At 43.6% G+C, this 18217-nt stretch overlaps 1 protein-coding gene across 9 annotated transcripts in view; it reads right to left on the minus strand.

The window, feature by feature from the left end:
* Positions 1-2324: 2324 nt before the first annotated feature.
* Positions 2325-18217, minus strand: part of NFIA (nuclear factor I A) — a 198512-nt gene continuing 182619 nt past the window's right edge. For all 9 annotated transcript variants that reach the window (XM_056498187.1, XM_056498193.1, XM_056498189.1 and 6 more), the window contains one exon: positions 2325-9622. In XM_056498187.1, the coding sequence (XP_056354162.1) occupies positions 9605-9622 (18 nt within the window). In that variant the 3' untranslated portion in view covers positions 2325-9604. The remainder of the gene's footprint in view (positions 9623-18217) is intronic.

Consider the following 18217-nt stretch of genomic DNA (forward strand, 5'->3'; position numbering starts at 1 on the left):
CTGACTGAGAGGTTATAAAACTCCTGCACCCAAATTTCTGGAAACATTTGAAGATCCCTTTGGAGCTGTGTATGAGTAAGGAATGAAGGGTGTTGACTGTGGTCCCTGTCCCCACCAGACTGTGCCTGTGGGCCCAAATTACAGTGGCATAAATCTCCCTGGCAAATTTATTGCCATAATTTATCAGCTCCTGTTGCTGAATGGCCAAGCAGTTAATTTTGAGATGAAGTGGTGCCATTTTCATCAATACCTGTGTGCTAACTGCCCATCAAAACATCAGCTGCAATTAATACAGCCTTGCTGAAGCACTGAACCAATAAATATTTCCAGTCTTGGCTGGTCTTCAGCAGATGTTGGACAGACCCTCGGTGAGTCCTGCTCCAGTTGCACCAACAGGAACATTTGCATTTTAGGAAGAGGTTAAGTAGCCAGATCTCCCTCTGAGCAGGGCAGAGCACCTGCATTTCCCTGCCTAAACATCACCCTGGGCTTTTTCCACACCACGTTTTTGATTCCTGTGAGGGGCTATTGCGTATTCCTCCCGCGTCCCGAGCCAGGCTGACACATTTTGATAGCAATAAATAATAAATGGGATTTATTTCCTTAGATGCTGATGGAGACCTTTTCTCCCACAGGAAGAAAGAGAATGCCAGAAAGCTGGAGGGGAAGAAAACGTGCAAGGAGAGGAGGGAGAAAGCAGAAGGTGGTGCCTGAGCCCCAGCTGGTGCTCACTCCACTCCCAGCACAGCCATCATCCTTGTGGGACAGGATCACCCCTTGCACCCCTCCACCCAACCCAGCCTCAGTGAATGATTTTTTAGGGAGGGATGGACAAGAATGGGGAATGTGCAGTGGTGAGGTGCAGTTGGAGCTGAGGGACAACACCCCCCCTTTGTGCTGTGATCACACTTTTTAAAAGCAGGTGTTGGTTTTTCTGTGTCTGTTCATGCAGTGATGTGCACGGGTGGGTGTCTGTCCCTCCCTCCCACCCTGGTATCCCCCGTGCTCACAGCCAGTGCTGGGAGGAAGCATCCAGCTCTGGCAGCCCCCTGGGACAGGCTGGCCACACCTGGGCTCAATTCCAAGCCCACTTTCCACCACCACCACCACTTGGGTTGTTTTTTGCCCGACTGGGACAGCGAGCACAGGCTCAGCATCCTCATCCCCCCCTTCCTCCCTCCTCCCAGAGCTGGTGGGGGTGAAAGGGGCCAGCGCTGTTGGCAAGCCCTGCCTGGGGTACTGTGATTCCTTTGAGGACAGATTTGGCTTTTCCTTACTGTCTGGTCTCCTTTATGGGAAAAAAAAAGCCAAATTGAACCGGCTCCAACCTGTCCTCAGCTGCCACACCATGCATCAGTGCCAGCACTGCCCACGTCGGAGGCAGCGAGGGGCACAGACAGGGTCCCCCCCTGGGGACAGTGACATTAGAGCTGTGCCCAGCCTGACCCTCCTGCCCTGGCCTTGCAGGCAAAACAAAAAAAAAAAAAACCTCTGTGGAGGTGTGAGAAAGGAAATACCAGCGGTTTATGTGTGTCAGGCAGCTATTTGTTAGAAAACACTCATTTCCCCCCAAATAAAATGGAAGAGCTGGTGTTGCAGCTGGTGCTGCCCAGGGAAGGGCTGGGGGTCACGATGGTCCCTGTGTCCTGTCCCCTCAGGCAGTGGCAGAGCTGCACCAGCCCTCACCCTGCATCGCCCTCAGTGTCTGCTTTCACACAGAAAACAGCCAGAATGGCTTAAATGCATAAAAAACCTTTCTGAAAATGCTAAATTCTGCACGTATCTTTTAAGCAAAAAGTGTTGCTGAGTGAAAAAGTTTGAAGGAAACTTTAACATTTGTAAAAAACCCTGATTTTTGCCTATTCCTGCACCCAGAGCCTCGCAGAGAGAGGCAGCTCTGCCAGTCCCAACGGCCGCGGCCGTATCGGGGCTCCTCAGAAATTTGGAAATGTTTTTATAGCCTAGCTCCACTTCAAGATGCATTGTAGCATTTGCAGCATTTGATCTCCTGCATCTTTCCTAGGTGAGCTTCGTCTCTTTAATTTGAATGATTAATCTGCAGATGTTTGCCGAGGATTGATCCGATATTGCGCGAGGAACGATTCTGTGTGACGGGACACCAAAAACACAGGGAAGGGTGGCTGATGTGACAAGAGTGACTGGATTTAACCAAATATCCCCGTGATTTGGGATGAAGCTGCTGCCTGGGAGCCTGCCCAGGCTGCAGGGCTGGGGCCAGGAGAGGTTGATGCCATCGATGCCCGCGGTCCTACAGCCACAACCCCACCCCGTGCCCGGCTGGGAGTAAATAACAACACGGCCTCTTAGCATTAGCAATTTTTTATTTTCCTTTTTTGTTGCATAGGAAATGCAGTACTTGCTTCCAGTAATTGTATTGTAATGTGAGAAGGTGGTAGCACTAATGGTTGAATACAAGAGTTAAACTAATCCACACCAGCTCAAAAAACCTGCGGAGACTTAGTTGAATAAGAATGGATGCCCACAGTGATTCTCAACCAATTACAATTTTTTTCACAGAACACAGTAAAACTAAAATGGTAACTATGAGAGTCAATACAAGTATACTAGAGGCACGAGGGGCCTGACTCATAAAAAAAAAATGAACACGACATGGTATTAACACGGGTGTCAAGTGAATTTGCAGCAGATCTTTCACACGGCCGGTGGAAATTTTAGCGCCTCGAGTCTCAACCCGCCACTGAGGGACTGGGCTGGGCTGGGGCAGAGCTCAGGAGAACCTGCACAGCCGGCCAAAATGGAGATTTCTCCTTGATTGTATTTCCCAAGAATTTCGTGGCCCTGTCCCCAAGGCAGCAGGTGCAACAAGGACGAGCGGCGTCGGTGGCGGATGCCGAGCCGGGCACTCTCGCCCTACCATGCTCCGTCTAGAAACTCATCTTCCTTTTGTTTTTCCCCTCATATTAATTTGTGGATGCAGATAAAAGGGGGGTGGGGGGGTGGAATTTCACCCAACACAATTGTTTTTGTTCATGCTCGAGCATAGAAGATTAACTAAGTGGAAAACAGTCTTCCCTATTAAAAAAAAAAAAAAATAAAAAAAGCATCCAAAGTACAAAAGTTCACATTGCGGGCGACGGAGGGTTTCTCTAGAGCTCAGAGGTAGCGATCGAGAGCGTTTTGTTCTGGACAAGATCTCTTTTGTGAGGCCGGAGCCGTCCTCCCCCTTTTCCTTTTCCTCCTGCCAACCTGCACCTCTGGGGCTCGGAGCATGGTCCTGCCTCGCCTCCTCCACGGCCCCTTCCCACCCGTTCCTGGGCTCCGCGGGGCTGGGGGAGCCGGAGAGGGGAAGGGGAGGGAGAGCAGGGCCAGCGGGGCTCGCCAGGGCGAAGCCCACCCTCAATTTTGGAGGAGAAAAGCCCACCAGCCTCCCGTGTTAATAGCAAAGGAGCTTTTATGAATCGGGCCCAAAGTTTTGTACAGAGTTTTGTTTGAAGAAAAATATTGCAACTGTGCATGAAACTAAACAACCACATGAGGTTTTTTTTTTCTTTTTTTCTTTTTTTTTTTTTTTTTTTTTTTTTTTTAAAAGGGTTTTTTTCTTTCTATATGAGGAAGTCTGGTGTGAAGAAGGGTCAAGCATGGGTACCTGGTTCACCGCTGCCCATTAAGAAATCTCTCGCAACATGAGCTCGGTCTCGTTTGTGGGTTTTAAAGGACTGTCCCTTCAATTTGAACTGTTCTTCAGAGCAAGCTCTCTGAATTCTTAGGGTAGCTTTTCGAGACGAAAATTCTTACCAGGCACGGATTTCTGGTCTCAAACACCATGTCCTGCCCTCTAGGAAAAAAAAAAAAAAAAAAAAAAAAAAAAAAAGAAAAAAAAAAAAAGAAAAGGAAAAAAAAAGAAAAAAAAGAAAAAAAACCCAAAACACAAGTAATACTGAATTTAAGTAAATGTATACCTCCAAAATACTGAAAACACCCCAAATCAATAAAGACAGAATTTGCGTTCTCAGTGAAATATCTTTAAACCTATCTGACAAGAACCAAGTCAGAAAAAAAGACTAACATAACTTTGAGTAATATTCATACAGCTACTAAGCATTATGGAATAGCATGCATTAATATTGTACGGTTATTTTACATCACCTATATCAGAAGGTTCTGACAGACAGCGAAGGCTACCGGTGTAGAAAAATCTTACTTCAGAAGAGCAATATAATACAGATTTCACAGGCACTACATTTTAATATATCAGGTATTATGCTGGTTTTCTTATAATTCTTTCTGTCCTAAAGCTGGCATTATAACAATGACCGAAAAGGCAAGGATCGAAGTAAACGGAAAGTAGATACCAAAGTTGATATATTCTTTTCTTTTTTTTTTTTTCAGATAGATTAGTGCATAGTTTTCATGCAGATAAACACTGCTATGCATTTACATTGTTGGAAAGCAGAGTGAATTGAGCCCAAGTTGTCACATTTTTGTAAATCATTTTGCCAGCCTGTAATAGCACCATGTAATGGATTTGCATTAAACATTAAATTGATTTCAGAATTGGTGACACAGTATTCACTACAGTTAAGTGCTATGGAATAGCTTCAATGTTACCTGCTATATATCAAAGCAATTTTCATCCCACTGCTTTTTTATTGGAAAAAATAAAAGGAAAATGTACTCGATACTAATTAGACTATTGCGCAGCCTTGGACTTGATGATGGCATAGCTGGGTTTACTGTCAAACAGTAATACATGCATTGACTTCAAGACAAAATTGGCATTGTAAGCTTGATTTAATGAAAATCCTGCCTAGCAGGCAGTGTTAACTTCACAAGACCTGCCTCCGACAGACCTCATGAGGTTGATTTTTGTTATTTATTTATTGTTTAGGTGCCATTGAAGCTCTCCTTACATTGTCATGCCGGTTATGGTTTTAATTTTGTTCGATGGAGGCCTTCTACCAATAAAAAAAAAAGAAAAAAAAAAGATATTTCCAGAGACACAATGCAAAGTACAATATTAACTGACATTCTTAAAAAAAAATAATTCACCACAAGGAAAAAAAAACTGTTTTAGGCTATGTATCTGGGTTTTTTTGTATTTTTGTACAGTAAATATTTTATAACACTGTTACTACAAAGCTGCAAATATACGGAACAAAGAGAACTAGAGAAAGAAAAAAAAAATGTTAGAGGGATTTTGCATATTCCTGTGGGCTGACTGAATACTGTGGAGTTGAGAAAACTTGGTGTTTCTTTTCCCCTTCGACCTTAAGGGGAGGGGGAACAAGCAACAGAGACAAAGTGTACCATGGCTGCCTAAACTCGAAGCCCGAAAGTCTTTTTTGTTATAAAGGAAGAAGAATAAATAATAATGGCATTGCTGGGGTGTGCGGCATGAGAAAAGCAAGTGCCCTCGCTCCAAAAAAAAAAAAAATCTTTTTTTAAAAAACCCGAAAAAAGTGGGGAAACAAGAAAGGAATTAACTCGGGAAAAAGTCAATTCGCGCTAAGCCATCCCTAGGGCTTTAAATTTGGGTGGGCGGGGTGGGCACAGGTCAGAGAATTTGTGCGTCTGACAGTTCTGGAGAGAAGGAGGCGGGGAGGAAAAAAAAGAAAAAAACAAAATAAAGTTTTTGGGTGACTCCAAAGGAGCGCCCGGCGCGGGGCCGGGGCTCTGCCGCCGCCCGCACGGCGCCACCATCCAGGGATGGATGGATGGATGGATGGAGGGATGGAGAGAGGGAGGGATGGATGCTCCATCCCTCCTGCCCATCCCTGCTCGCCTCCCCGCTCCTCTGAAGGAGGACTACAACACTGTTTGTTCTCTACACCTGCACAGAACGGAACTGCCGCGTTTCCTGCGTGAGAGGAAGGTGAACGCAAACTGAATTTAGTGTGTAATACTTTACAACCCCTGTTGGTTAACACCCTTGACCTCCTACCTAATGTTTTAAAGCCTTTAAAACATTTTTTTTTCTCGCAATTCTGCTCAGAGTTCCCTAACTTTAGCGTCATCAAACTTAATATGACAAAAATACCTTCAAAAATACAGCATACCTGTAATGTCCATTTACAATGGTTCTTCAGTAGCCTATACTTCTCAAGCATAGGAATATGCTATACCATTGAGAGAAGAAAAATAACTGTATTTAAATACATACAAAAAAAGGAAACGGGAAAGTTTTTAACTTAAATCCAGTTCCCAAAGGAAAAAAAAAAAAAAAAGCAATTCTATGAACGCTGCCTTTATAACGAACAATCAGAAATTCCACTAAGCTAATTTGACAGAAATTTTTCCTCATTTAAACAACATTACAAAAGTCCTGCATTATAAAATAGGGTAGAATAAATCAGTGTAATCAATAAAACTATACAACATACAAATTACATATCTTCTGAGTGGGCAGTTTAATTCTCTCTCTTTGCAGCCATGACTACAACATGCTCACTAAAAACAACTAACTGCCCAAACTATTGCTTAGTTTGTTTTGTTTAAAAAAGGGTGCAATTTTATTGTATATACAACCAATTTACTGGTAATACCTTGTCTCATAGCAAGGTTCTGACAAAATGTTTGTCTAGGCTTTTTTCCCTTCACTGTGAAGCACTGAAAGCTGCTATTTTTTTTTTTTTAGTGCACATATGTCTTAATAAAGTAATGCCCAGCTAAGTGCTATAGGGAAGGCAAAGGATGCTGGCTAGAGGATGTGATACCATATACTAACAATCACACAATACAATAGAGCAAAATGACTACTCAACCACTTATCAGACACATATGAAAATCCAAAACATTTTATTTTTTCCTTAAATAGAGAATAACCAGTAAACAATTTTCAGAACTTGGAAGTTTAAAAACGTGCATATAAAAATGGGCATTATATACTTTTATTGAATGTGGATTGATTGCAGTCTGCTAATAAAAATGGGTGTGGGATCTGAAGAAAAAGGAAGTTTTTTTTTTTTTTAAGGCTTGCTTGTGAAAGGAACAGTTGTAAAACAAAAATTGCTTGAAGCAGGGTTCAGCTTAGTGCTTCACAGTTTGACTGCTTCTCTAAGAAGAGCCCTTCCTGCATGTGCATTCAAAAATCACAAAAGTACAAAGACAAACACCTAAAACACACTGCGTCAAGTGCAGCACCAACTTTGGTCAAATAAAAAAAAATTAAAAGAAAAATTAATAATTGCTAAGCTTTTCTACATGATATAAGCAGGTATTGCATATTTTCATATATCTGGGAGAAAACAAAACAAAAAAAGGAAGACTCCAAATAAAAGGTAAAATGCAGCAACATCCAAAAATACTGATAATCTAGCATCTACAGATCTCAGAATAGCACTGCCACTGACCATACAGGACAATAAACACTACTCCTATCTGCGGAACAACTAACATCCTATTTAATTCTAGATGTTGGAACTGACAATGGCTGACATAAAAGTCACATTTACAAAAAGTGTCTCCAAATGCTTGACTAGGGAAAAACCCCTTTCAATATAGGAACATGTGCAACAATTCCACAAATAATCGCTATCCAGGGCAAGGCACATTGATATGGAATTTTTTTTTTTTTTTGTTTCGTGCAAATTAAGAAAACAAAACAAAACATCGTTTCAGGGAAAAGATGAGGAGCAAAGTGTCTTCCCAAGAATTTCAGTTACTTGATTGTATAGGACAGTAGTAGAAACCCTTCTGAAGGGTCGAACAAACATAGTTTAAAGGCAAGTGCCTGGAATAGGGATTACAATATTGTGTCTTAATGCACTCTACTTTACCCTACATTAACTATATAAAAATTAGTTACTAACACTAGAACATGCAGAGACTTTCTCTGATTAGCTGGACTTGCCAACCAGAACGTATATATATGTATAGTATAGGAAACCTTCTTAAAGTTGCATGTGAAGCAAAGGGGTGCTCCGCTGTCTGATAGAAAAAATCACTTGCACTCTTTTTTTTTTCTTTTTTTTTCCTTTTTTTTGTACATAAGATACAGGACGTTTGGGGTCCAAACTTCTTTTTTTTTTTTTTTTTTTTTTTTTTTTCCATTTTCTACTTATTTTGTTTTTTTTTTTTTTTTTTTTTTCTTCTTCAGCAAGTGCCCTTGCTTTGAACTGGCATAAGTTGTAAGAAGATCAGCATCGTTCGTTTCTGTAATGATTTCTTCACAGTCCAGAAAATGTACCAGTTCAGGGACACGAAGGTGTTTTACTTTCTGGACCGTTCTCTCTTATTCCCAAGGTGTTTGAGAACTGATAAACCCTATATTGCCGGAAACACGTAAAATTTGTCAGAATTGGCATAATCCATTATAGTGACTTTTAGCTTATAAAATTAACAGATATTATGATTTCATTTTAGTTATGTGCTTTGATAACAGAAAATGATTAATTAGCATTTAATGTAGTTAACATATTGTGGTAAAAGCACCATTAGATTTGTTTTTTTTTTTTTTAATTTTCCTTCAGTTTTAAAGGGATACAAGTTCAACAATAAAAAACATAAAAAGCAAAAATAGCTCCCCTTTTTCTTGCAAGGCTGTTTTTTACCCCAATAATTTAGAGTCCTGGGGTGGAAGGACTTGGAAAACAAAAATAGAATTTTCAACAATCTCTATCTTACAAAGATATTTAGCTATCCAATGAAATTGCACTTTACTCAATTCAAAATTCGATTGTTTTGATTGATTCCTGTCAGTTTCTGTCAAAACAGACCAACTTCCCCATTTCTGCGTGAATTTTTGTGTAATTGTTGAAAATTGTTGAAAAATGTTTTTTTTTAAATGTAAGTGCAGCATTTCAAACTTTTTTCTTTTTTTTCTTTTTTTTTTTTTTAGTGAATAGTAGTAGTTTGATGTTTTAAATCGCTCTGCAATCGAGTGGAAAAAAATTGTTGACAATGCTCTTATGGTTCATGTTACGTCTCTAAGTGCCGACTGTAAAAAAAAAAAAAAAAAAAAAGAAAAAAAAACCCCAACAACAATAACAACAAAAAAAAGAAACCTGCATTTTTTTTTTTCCCCGATATGTTACAGAAAAAAAAAAAAAACATGCTCTATGTCTGTCCGGTAAGTTATATATTGCAGAATTCAGCTACTACAAAAGTTATAGTTTAAGTGTGTTTCATGATTTCTCAAGAAGTCTCACACCTGTATGGGAAAATCCGATGAGGATACTGTAAAACAGTTAGGCTCCATATGGAAAGTGTGTTACAACAGCGAGTTGGTAAGCAGCAGCAGAGGCTAGTTCTACTCAGTGTCACCTAACGCTTACACTACCAATGAAACACTTCAAAAGTTATGAAGCCCAACCATTTCCAGCACCATTTGAGAAATTACAACAGTCCTAAAGTTGTCTAAAAAAAAAAAAAAAAAGAAAAAAAAAAGAAAAAAAAATTAAAAAAAAATAAAAGAAAAATTAAAATCAAATCTCGAGAGAAAGTTACGGCCTTTGCCATTCAACCATAACGTTTGCCATTTCCATGTACGAGTTTGCTGTCGGTGTCTGCTCGCCTCCCCTTCCGCCGATGTGAAGTCGCTGCGCTGCGTTGCTGCTGCTTCCGTGTTACAGAGGTGGGAAGGGGTCTGGTGGTCTGTCCGGTGCGTGGTGGGAAGCGGAGACTTTTATCCCAGGTACCAGGACTGCAAAAGAGAAAGGAGAAGCGTCAGCCCCGGCCGCCCGCTCTCGCCGCTTCCCCAAGGGCTCCGGGCACCGCCGCCAGCCTCCTCCACCAAGAGGGGGGCTAATTGAGACCGTGACGAATTGACCTAATTACAAAGCTTAATTAAAAATACTGTACAAATCAATATATTTTTTTTCCCTCGCCGACAGTCGCTGGACATAGCTACAGATGAACGCGGGGGTCATGTCACGTTACAAGTTATCAATCTTTTTAATAGATGATGGCTTGAAGATCCCTCCAGTTCACTTTTGTCTAATCCCCTGAAAAGGCGATACACATTCGCCTCCCTGTGCCATTTATCACCCTGCAGTCGGGGTTTTCTTGGGTATTTAGGCATGTGCCAGCATAAGCATCTGTTGCTTTATACTGCCCTGCTTCAACTGTCTCGCTGGAACAGATGCACAGAAATTCAACAACAGGGCTGTTTTCTTAGGAGAAATGTGGACCGCTACAGAAAAGCCAGGATAAAGCAAATCTGAGGGAAAGTGGATCAGTGAAAATGTCCCATACTTCTCCCCATACTTGTGTTTCAAAACAAAACGTGGGCCTCAACTAATAGCTCTTCTTTGAGAAAATATTTTTTTTTTCTTTTCCTTCTGTTTCCCAAAGGCAGGGAATTCCCTGAGAATTCAGCCCCGCAACAATACCGTCCTTAACCCAACGGCGCAGATGCCCGGAGCACAGAAAACAATTTCGCCCCTCCATAGGAAAATAAACACAGTTGGGAAGCTGGAGTGGGCTCTGCTGGAGCCGGGGCAGTGCCATCACACCGGGGAGAGCCCATCCCAGCCCCGGCAGGGTCAGCCCAACCTGAACCCGCCATCAATGAGAGCAGTGTTAGGCCCTGGGACCGTGCGCGCGGGGGGATGCTCCTTGGCAGTGACATATTGCTGTGGGAATACACCAACAAGAGGCAACTATTTAGCCTGGAGTAAAGGAACACAACAAGAAAGAGTCAGGTATTAAAGAGCCTGTTGCTGATACCCCGTTTTTTGCTGGGGCTCCTGTGATATATGAGGTGCGTCCGTGCGCGTGCACGGACCGATGACAAGTTTTACCAAGCTTTTCCTCCGCTCCTTTTCGGCCTCTGATGTGATTGATAGCACAATCAGCTCAGGGAGGACTTAGGAACATTTACGGAAGACTGAGGCAAGTTTCATGTGGGACTTGGAGATTATGTGGTCTTGCCATGGAGGTAGGAACTGGTAAAATAAATAGCAGGATCGGAGAAGTTGTCCTGCTTCCAATACACCTCATTAACTAACTCTTCCTCCGCTCGCCCTTCTGAATACAAACACACCGGTCCCATATCGGCTCCATCTATTGCCTACAGATTTTATATTTAGACTTGCTCAGGCTGCAATTAAACGAAATAGTTCTCATATGTAAAGTTTATAAACAGAGGAAAGTTCTGGCAGGGTTCGTGAAGCGGAGCCAAGTCCCGTTCTCCTCCCTGACTGCGGGGCCCTACTGATTTTTAGGTGGGTGCAGGGACGTGGAGTGTGAGCAGTGCTGTGCTGGAGACATCTTCAGCCACTGCTGGCACCTCCAGCCACTGCCAGCTCCCACCTTCTCCAAACTTTTTAGGATTGTCCCTCACACTTATTCTTTGCGTGTGAAGGTTTTTGGCCAGACTGGAAACTCTGGCACTGCCCAGCAGAGAGGAGAGGGAGTAAAGTCTGAGAAAGGAGGGAGCGGAGGGGTTAAAACTGCAAGGTAAAGGAGAAGGGGGGGTTACAGACTGAGGTGATGGAGTTGAGGGGTTACAGGGAGATGATGGGAGTTAGAGAGGTTAAGACTGAGGTGATGGAGTTCAGAGAGTAAAGACTGAGAGCAGACGGAGTGGAGGGGCTGGAAACTGCAAAGTGATGGAGTAGAGAAGTTAAAACTGAGAGGTGATGGAGTAGAGAGGTTAAAAATTCAGAGGCGATGGAGTAGAGGGGTTAAAACTGCGAGGTGATGGAGTGGAAGGGTTAAAGGCAGCGCGGCCGTGGAGCGGATGAACAGTTCCAGGCGATGTTTCCCATCTCCGATGTCCGGCCGCTCCACGGCCGCTGCCCCGGCACATGGCCCGCCGCTGGCGGGAGCCGCTGCCCTCGCCACTCCCGCCTCGTTTCAAAAACTGTTTTTTTTTTTTTTTTTTTTTTTTTTCTTTTCTCTCTTTTTTTTTTTTTTTTTTTTTTTTTTTTTTTTTTTTGAAGCAGGAAATAAAGCAGAAGCGCAGAGGCTGCGGAGGTGGGGCCGCGCGGGGCCGGGGCTGGCGGCGCTGGCGTCCCGCGTCCCGCCCGGGCTCCGCCGCCCCCCCGCCCCTCCGTCCGTGTGTCCGGCCGCTCCGTCCGTCCGTCCCTCCGTCCGTCCGTCCGTCCCCCGCCGCCCCGCGCTCCTTCACGCATCTCGCTATTCACCCCGCGCCTCGCAGACAAGGTTACCCCAGAGCGGCTCTGTAATCCTTCACTGAAATAGGCTTTATTGATTGCTCTGGTCTATTGTTCCCTTTTCAAGTCCCCCAAGTTCAAGTTCATCCCGGTGTTACATCATGTCTCGTTGCTAAGGGCAACCAGACAGCCCCAGACGTGACCGCCATCCGCAAGCGCGGCGCTGCGCCCTCCCACCGCCGCCAGCCGCGCTGACGTCGAGCCCCGCTCCCAACACACTGAACTATTTATTCTGCCTAATTTATGACCTCCACAGCAAGAGAGACCCCCACTCCAAAAACCAACACTGTTGTATATTTAATTAATCTGTCTTTCTCTGGCACTTGGGAAAGTTAGACAAAGGTCTAATTATTGTGTGTCGCTCCCCACACTTTTCTTTTTGGGGTGACTATTTGCATGGGAAAAGAAACGGCGAGGCTGGGCGCGAGTCCCCTCCCTCCAAAACACCTTTTTTTTCCCCCCTGCCCTATTGACATTTCATGAAATACTTTAGCTGCTTAAGGGAATTAGAAAAAAAAAAATCTGATGTGAATGTAACTCCTTCGGAGTTGGTATTCAGTAACACAAATCAACTCATGACATGTTTAAATTTAAATGCTAACCACACACTCTGCGAGTTACTTTAAAGGTTAGTTTTTAATCAATAGAAGTTGCTGACTCGGGAGTTTTGAGCGGCGCAGTGCAGCTCTGGGGCCTTTGTCTCGCGTTGGGCTTTCAAACTTTTTTTTTTTTTTTCTTGAGATGATTTTAGCAATGATTTGCAGACACAGAGCGCTATTGTGCTCCTGACTAGCAACATGTCAATAAAGGAGTAGAGTTACCATGCACTAGGGTGTCAATATGACTCCTGCAGACACTGCTCGGCCTTAATACCAATGAAAAACTTAACCCTTACAGGAGAGACCCGAACCAAACCGCACGCTCCTTTCAAAACTTCCTTGCCGGGGCTCTGCATGGCCCTGAGTGAAAAGCTGCTTTTACGGGACCCAAACTCGGAGCGCTTCGCCAGCAGCTGCGTCCCGCTCCGCCTGCTCCTGCAGCCCCACTTGGATGAGATGTTTTATGGGCTGAGGCAGCAGAACAGCGAGACAGAGGGAGCATTTAGCCAGCAGATCCCACCAGCACCGCTCTCGGGACACCGGTTTAATTTAGAGCATCTTACAGCTGAAGCGCGCACACAGAATGATCCTCCTTTTTCTGCTAATCATTTTAATATTAAGATCTCATATCCCCCTCAAGCCTCCTATACACGTCTAAGTCTTCCAGGATTAGGGCTGAAGAGCACCATTGTTCCTCTGGAGCACCTGTGAAACTTCTCTGCAAGGGAGAGGAGACCTCCGGCCTCAAATGAAAACGTCTAGGAAGCGCATTAGGCACTTGGAGACCCGATAGCTGGGACCTATCAAGGGTTGTTTTTTTTTTTTTTTGCATTATTAGGGAGCTTAGAATGAAAAAAAAAAGAAGCCTGGATCCCTACATTTAGATGGCTGAAGTATTTTGTGCCTTGCTTTAGAGTGCTGCTCAATGTCTAAGCACCTCACCCATTTCATCCCCTCAGTTCTGTAACCTATCCGACTGCAACCACTCGGAGAAGGCGGTGTTGCCTTTCTTAATTTAAAATCTCCATTTAAATCATGGGCCCTATCACAGTACGGTCAGGATGATATTATCTCTGTGCTTTTTCATAAAAGAGCCGGTGTTTTATTTCCCTTCTATTTACTTTGCAGTACTGTTCTCCCAGCGAGTTTAGAGCTAAATGAACCCACTGGAGCTAAAGGTCCTGCTCAGTAAAATTGCTGCCACGCAGTTGTCGGTGCCACTACGAGTCTGTATTGTCCTGCCGAGCATCTCACTGTCCTTCTCCAGTGCTCAAGGTGAAACATCAGAAAGAATGCTGCAGTCCGGTACGAGATCTTTGCTTCCCTTTCTCCAGTCAAATGAAGAAGTAATCTCATCAGGTTGAAAAGTGCTGACTAAGGATTTAATAAAGTGCCTGCAGATGTGTGTCATCTCTAAGGTATTCAACTCATGTAATGCAAAACAGTTCCACACTGAATGTGCTTATAAAATTCCATTTAACCATTGCAGAGCTCTATTTTACTGTTCTCTGAGGAGTATTATCACACTTTTTTTTTTCTCCCCCTAATTTACTGCACCATGAAAGTTGAAACTCGTATTTGAGAATCCTCACAGTAGTAAGGTTTTATGATCCATAAACAATATCTACTTGACTGAATCCTAAACAGGAAGTCTGAGATGGCAATTACGGTTCTCTGATAGCGCAAGTCTATTTGTTTCTTATGCACTCCTGGAGATAGCAGAGACACACAAAAATCCTCCAGCCACTCCTGACAAGCATCTTCTTGTACAGGAAGAACAGCAAGGAAACATTCCCTGATTCTGGATATTTAACAGGCGAAAAGCTCAAAGTGCCTCATCGACTCCTGTGGCAGTTTCTGCCTGAGGAACAGGCCCATTGTTTGTGGAAACCTTCTCAGCTCAGCCTTCCTGCATGCCATCCCTCACCCCCAGCCTGCCCGCGAGCACCGCTCACGTGTTTCCAACCACAACGACAATCCAACCCAAACTTGCTCCGTTTGCTTCTACCTGCACATCTCCTGCCCCAACAATGGGACCTTTCAGCTCGCGCAGAAAGCCGGGGCTGTGCACCCTCCCTATCTGTTTTTCGAATTAAGAAGTTAAACAAAAGTCCTCAAGGGCAAAGTTTAACGCTGCGGAAGGAGGTTGTTAATGCGGAATCCAGAACTGGGTGTGACAGTTGGCTTATTTCTCTGGGCGATGTAGGTTATTTAAGGACATTCACACGTTTGAAACTCTGACAAACTCCACGCACGGCAGCTTTGGCTTCCCCATACCCACTCAGGGCTCAGAGCTGCTCAGTGATAGCCATTTTCTGTGGGTTGCAGCCCAGTTTGTGTGCCTAGAGGCGGGACAGGTCGGTGCCATCGGGGCTTCAATCATGGCTGCTGCGGCCGTTGCTGCCCCGGGCGTGTGCAGGAAGCACGGGCCTGGGTGGGAAAACCCACCTGTGATAAGAGCCTAAATAAAATAAAGTAAAGTAAAATAAAATAAAATAAAATAAAATAAAATAAAATAAAATAAAATAAAATAAAACCCCACAGCTTTAGAGCTCGCCAGCTGAACCGCTGGTACCTGTGAGGTCTCATTGCGCAGCGTTGTTTTGTTTGGGGATGATATTTCAGTCACCTCAAGAACTTTGAGGCTCCCACGAACATTAACCCCGGGGAGGTGAATAAGGGTAACGAGTCCCTCTGGTTGCAAAGATAAAATGAGAATGTGAGCAGTTAAGCAGGGAACTGGGCCTTTTGGCATCACCTTGTGAGAGGTGCCGGGAAGACTCTTCCCCACGGTGCGTCGTGTGAAAGCAAGGGGACAAAACTGGGCCTTTGATGCCACTTCAAAAGGGTTGCCAGGGTGAGGGGAGACAGTGGCAGTTCAGCTTCTGGTGCGACTGGCTGGAGGGCTCCTGCAGACACAGCAACTGCCTCTGGTTTACCCCTCATCTGAATTCATCCCACTCTTCTAGTGCTTCCTCCAGAGTTTCCCCAGGCCCAAAATCTGATCCTACTGCATAGGACCGAAAGGTGAATATAAAAGACAAGGTCACCTTTGTGCCTATTGGAGTTATTTTCTTAGAGCTGGGATTAATTATTTAGTAATTATATTTTCCAGACTGAAATACCAACAGGGACGTAAGTAGCATGTTGGTCATCCCCAAAGGGACATAAAACAGTGAGAGAATCTTCTGGTTGTCCAACATCCGCACCAGGAGAGTCACACTCCCCACTCCGAGCACATTTGTATTGTCTGGAGGCAGATAAAACCTGTCCCAGGAGGGACACTGGTCTCCAGGCAATGTGTACAGTAGCTCTGCATCCAATAGTTTTTGCGGGAATGCCAGTTGTGGCAAACTGCATTAAATTACGTGCAATAATTTTGTAATATGCACTTTTGCCTGCTGACTATTAAAAATGTATAGTAGTCCAAAACCACTTCTCTCCTGGGACCAACAAACTCACTTCAGGCAAGATTTCTGCTTGGGTTCAAACCTCAAGTTGGGAACAGCTCGTGTTTTTAAATAAGTCACCCCAAACCCTCCCAAACCTATGAAAACACACTCATACAGTAACTCCTGCTGTTGTTCCAGACATCTGAATGTTCCAGTAAAGTGTCCCAGCTGGCCCCAGATGTTTCTTAAGTATAAAGCAATGCTCTGAGTGCTGGACCCCCTGCTGCCCCGACCTGGAGCTCAGCGGATTAAAGATTGACTGCGCTATGACATATTCGCATTTAGCCTGAATATAATACAGCAAAGACTTATCAATGGCAAATGTTTGAAATGTAAGCTAGTCAGCAGAGTAGGCTGGCACTCTGAATATGATGTATAAATAATGTATGGGAACTTAAGATCTAAATTAGATCTACAGGAAGAAAACTTTCCCTTTTTTCTGCCTCTAAAAGAAAAGTTCTCTCACAATGAGGTCATTTTCCTGCCTGTCTTTTGGTTTACAAAATTGCTTTTAGGCAGAGGGTCTTCCCCTTACTTGGGGAACATTTTGCCAGTTACAGTTTTCCTCCAGTTTTTCTAAAAAACAAGCAGTGAAGTTCACTAATTTGTTATTAAATTGACTTTGAAACCTACAAAATAACTTCTAAACTTTGCGTGGTCGGCTGAAAGCTGACTGCAGCCATGCTAAACTGCAACCCTTGCTGTTTAAAAAAAGAAAAAAAAAAGATAGTGGAGGAAAGAGAGAGAGGAAAAAGAAAGGGAGAAAGAGAGAGAAACAATCCCATTTTGGTTTTTGTTAGAGGACGGCATACTACATAGATCAGAGACTTTTCAAAAAATAAAAACCCCCACTGTACACAAAGCACAGGAAAATGTGAGGAAAAAAGGAAAAACCTAAAAGCAGCTTAGAATGTGTTAACTCTGCCATTCTGTCAGCTTAAAGAGTATTTTATGCTTGATCAACAGCTCTCTTTTATTATGCTTTTCTTTCATTCATTCAAGACATCAAAGACCAGAACCACCAGTGTACCTGATCTACCAGAAGAACTTGTAAGGGTGTTCTAAAGAAACGGGGGTATTGGGAGCCAGACACCCCTGCGGACAAGGCAGTTCAAAGAGAATATTTCAACAATGATTACATTTTGTAAATCTTTGTACGAAAGACAGCTTATTTCCTGCTTTTTTCATGAAAAATAGATTCTATCCATTAAAGTGAGCCCACAGTATGAAAGTTACTTGAGATCTGAGGTACAGCAAGCGGATTAAGTGGAGGGTGAGATGAAATCTTTGAGAGAGACGATGGCTTTCTCTGATATTTGTCGCTGCCATAAGGTTTTCTGAGTGGGCTAGAAACTTTCTTTTTTTATTATTTATTTGTAGACTTGCTGGTGGCAGCGAAGCCGTTTGTAAAAGCAAAATAAACCGGAATGAATCAGAAAGGAAAATTGCAACAAATAAAAAAGGAGCTGAGAAAACAAACGACTGCAAAAAAACCTTTTGACATGTTTGAAAGGAAAACTATATATATTTGCCCCGCTCCAAAAATCGCAGGCGAGCCATTTAAATCCTGCAGACAACTCCGAAGTGCAGCGCACAGACCCAAGCCAGCTGTTTACTTTTCCAAGCCCGTGGTGGTTTCTGCATTGATAAACTATATAACCTCACACACACAGAAGGGATTTTAGCTATGCCAGACCTCATTGCTCTGTCCCGCTCTCTTTATGTGCTGTCACAGAATAAAAATGATCCTAACACAAACCCTGAAATAAGATCTCGCTCCAGAAAGAACATCTTTGTAGATATTTCCTGAGTTACTGCCAAGCGGGATTTTTTTTCGCCCATTCATCCTTTCAAAGTTTTGCTATAAACATAGCCAAAATTGTTCGGGAGTAATCAGAAATGACCAAAATATGACCCCCGAGCCAAGGCCAGCTGTGGGCAGAAGGGGAGGAAGCTGCCCCACGCCTGTGGCTGGGACAGGAGCCACCTCTGCCACCACACCTGGGTGACACCCGCCAGCATCAGAATCGCTTCCCCCCTCTGTACAGGCTTCTGCCGGAGAAGGAGG

Source organism: Oenanthe melanoleuca, chromosome 8 (genome assembly GCF_029582105.1).
Source record: "Oenanthe melanoleuca isolate GR-GAL-2019-014 chromosome 8, OMel1.0, whole genome shotgun sequence".
In the NCBI taxonomy this organism is placed as follows: domain Eukaryota; kingdom Metazoa; phylum Chordata; class Aves; order Passeriformes; family Muscicapidae; genus Oenanthe; species Oenanthe melanoleuca.